This window comes from Arachis ipaensis, chromosome B03, assembly GCF_000816755.2.
Source record: "Arachis ipaensis cultivar K30076 chromosome B03, Araip1.1, whole genome shotgun sequence".
Taxonomy (NCBI): Eukaryota; Viridiplantae; Streptophyta; class Magnoliopsida; order Fabales; family Fabaceae; genus Arachis; species Arachis ipaensis.
This window is the reverse complement of record NC_029787.2, coordinates 114,994,385-114,996,510: the sequence shown is the minus strand read 5'-3', so window position 1 is coordinate 114,996,510 and position 2,126 is coordinate 114,994,385. Positions and strand designations below refer to the sequence as shown.

Below are 2,126 nucleotides of genomic sequence, written 5' to 3'. Positions count from 1 at the left end.
GCCTGACTGAGATTTACAAGGTGACCATAGCTTGCTTCATACTAACAATCTCCGTGGGATTCGACCCTTACTCACGTAAGGTATTACTTGGACGACCCAGTGCACTTGCTGGTTAGTTGTATCGAAGTTGTGACAAATTATGAACGCGTAATCACGATTACGCGTACCGAGTTGCTCACGTGCCAGGAATAGTTTGAGCCTGGACATCACAATTTCGTGCACCAAGTTTTTGGCGCCGTTGCCGGGGAAAGAAAGAGCCATGAATTTTACATAATTAAAGTGTAATTACGATTACGCGTACCAAGTTGCTCACGTTGCCAGGGATTGTTCGAGCCTGGACATCACAATTTCGTGCACCAAACATCCCAACTGATCCATCGCCAATGCCTAGCCTTTTCTGTTCTAGCGCAGCCACTTCGACTTTGTTCCTGAATATTTGATAGAATAATAATAAACACCATGTATTGATCCTAGTAACCGCACAAAATTATTTTTTTAGTTAAAACTTAATTCATCCATCCTAAATTCCTAATTATACTTTCTTCGTAAGAGTGAGTTTTTTTTTTTAAGACCTGACAAGAAAGAAAGCAAGTATTAAGTATACTATGCACATTCTCTTCATGTCTCAACTTTCTCTTCAATTTATCAACCTGTCAAGTTTGAAAACATTAATTTACTCTATGTACTGAAAATTTATTTCACTAATAAATTATCACATACATCTTGTATCAAAGCCATTTTCCTTTCTTGATTCGATCAATGCCCATTTTTCTGTGCAGCCATTGCTTTGCTCCCTCTACTTTCCATCTTGTCCTGCTTTGCACATTCAGAGATAGAATCTTTGAAAAGCAGCAAAAAGAAAGAACTAGCTTGAGTCTCTGATATGTTTCTTATGACAAGTAAAAGAACCAAGCTTCCACTTTCCAGATTCGGATAATATTCAAAAGAGGAAGAGAAATTCTATCTGCCTACTACAGTTAAAGTAGTTTAAGCATTGAAATCAAAACTCTTTTAGTGTATAGTGTATAACTGATTCTATCTTGCAAATTGCCTAAACAATAGAACAATGGGAGCATAAGAACCAACAAGCATGGCAATAGTTGGAATCATTAAACAATTGAGCCACAAAAGCAGAGTATGATAAACCTAGCTAAAACTGGCGTAGAAAAATTGAGCCCTAAGGTTTATCGGCGTAATTTAAACAATGCATACCTGAATCAGCGTAATTTAAACAATTGCTGGTAGATGCTCTGGTTCTCTTTGGAGCAGGAACCGATTGGGATTGGGTTGAATTCCATCGATTCGCTTGCGACAGAGCGCGATAGAGCAGCGACAGTGACAGAGCAGCGACAGAGCAGCGACGGAAATAGAGCGTGACGACCTTGAGTCTGAAACGCCCGCGAGAGAAGTGATATACCAGAGAGATAGAGAGAGGTCGACGGCGAGACCAGCCGTGAGAGAGGTGAGACTCAGTGAGCTTGAGGGTGAGAGTGGCGAGAGAAGAGCGAAGAAACTCAAAGGAGGGTTAGAGGTTCTTCGTCGTGGTTAGGGGTTCTTCGACGGAGGCAGTGCGAGCACCGGCGACCGACAACAATCTTCGTAGAGTGCTGTTAGGGGCTCTTCGTCGCGGTTAGGAGTTCTTCGTGGTGGTTAGGGGTTTTTCATGAGGCACAATGAAGAGAAGGTTAGGGTACAATGAGGCACAATGAAGACAAGTTAGGGTTAGCTAGGTTAATCGTCTTCCTGAGGCACAATGAAGACGGTGTTCATCTTCATTGAGTGCTTTGTAAATTGAGTCGAGAGAGAGAGAGAGGGGGTAGATTAGGTTAGAGTTATTTGTGAAGGGAGCTCGAGAGAGAGAGACGGGGTAGATTAGGTATAAGATTTTTTCCGGCGGAAAATTTTAAATTACAGACGGATTTTCCGTCTGTAATAATTTAATAAAATACAGTATTTTCGTCTATTGAATTACAAACAGATTTTCCGTCTGTAACTATTTTTCACAAAAAAAATTAATTTTTCCGACAGAATTATAGACGGATTTTCTCTTCCGTCTGTAATTTATGCTAATTCATTTTTTTTGTTTTCCGACAAAAAAATCCCTCTGAAATTCCGTCTGTATTTCA

General features: G+C 40.4%; 1 protein-coding gene across 11 annotated transcripts in view; it reads right to left on the bottom strand.

The window, feature by feature from the left end:
- Window positions 1-1,882, bottom strand: part of LOC107633596 (tear acid lipase-like protein) — a 23,245-nt gene extending 21,363 nt beyond the window's left edge. Inside the window, exons 1-4 of one of the 11 annotated variants that reach the window (XM_021119315.1) lie at window positions 1,213-1,882; window positions 721-839; window positions 573-650; window positions 363-470 (exon numbers count right to left, since the gene is read on the bottom strand). In XM_021119315.1, the coding sequence (XP_020974974.1) occupies window positions 363-470; window positions 573-650; window positions 721-738 (204 nt within the window). In that variant the 5' untranslated portion in view covers window positions 739-839; window positions 1,213-1,882. The other 10 variants (XM_021119308.1, XM_021119306.1, XM_021119316.1 and 7 more) reach the window with 10 other exon arrangements.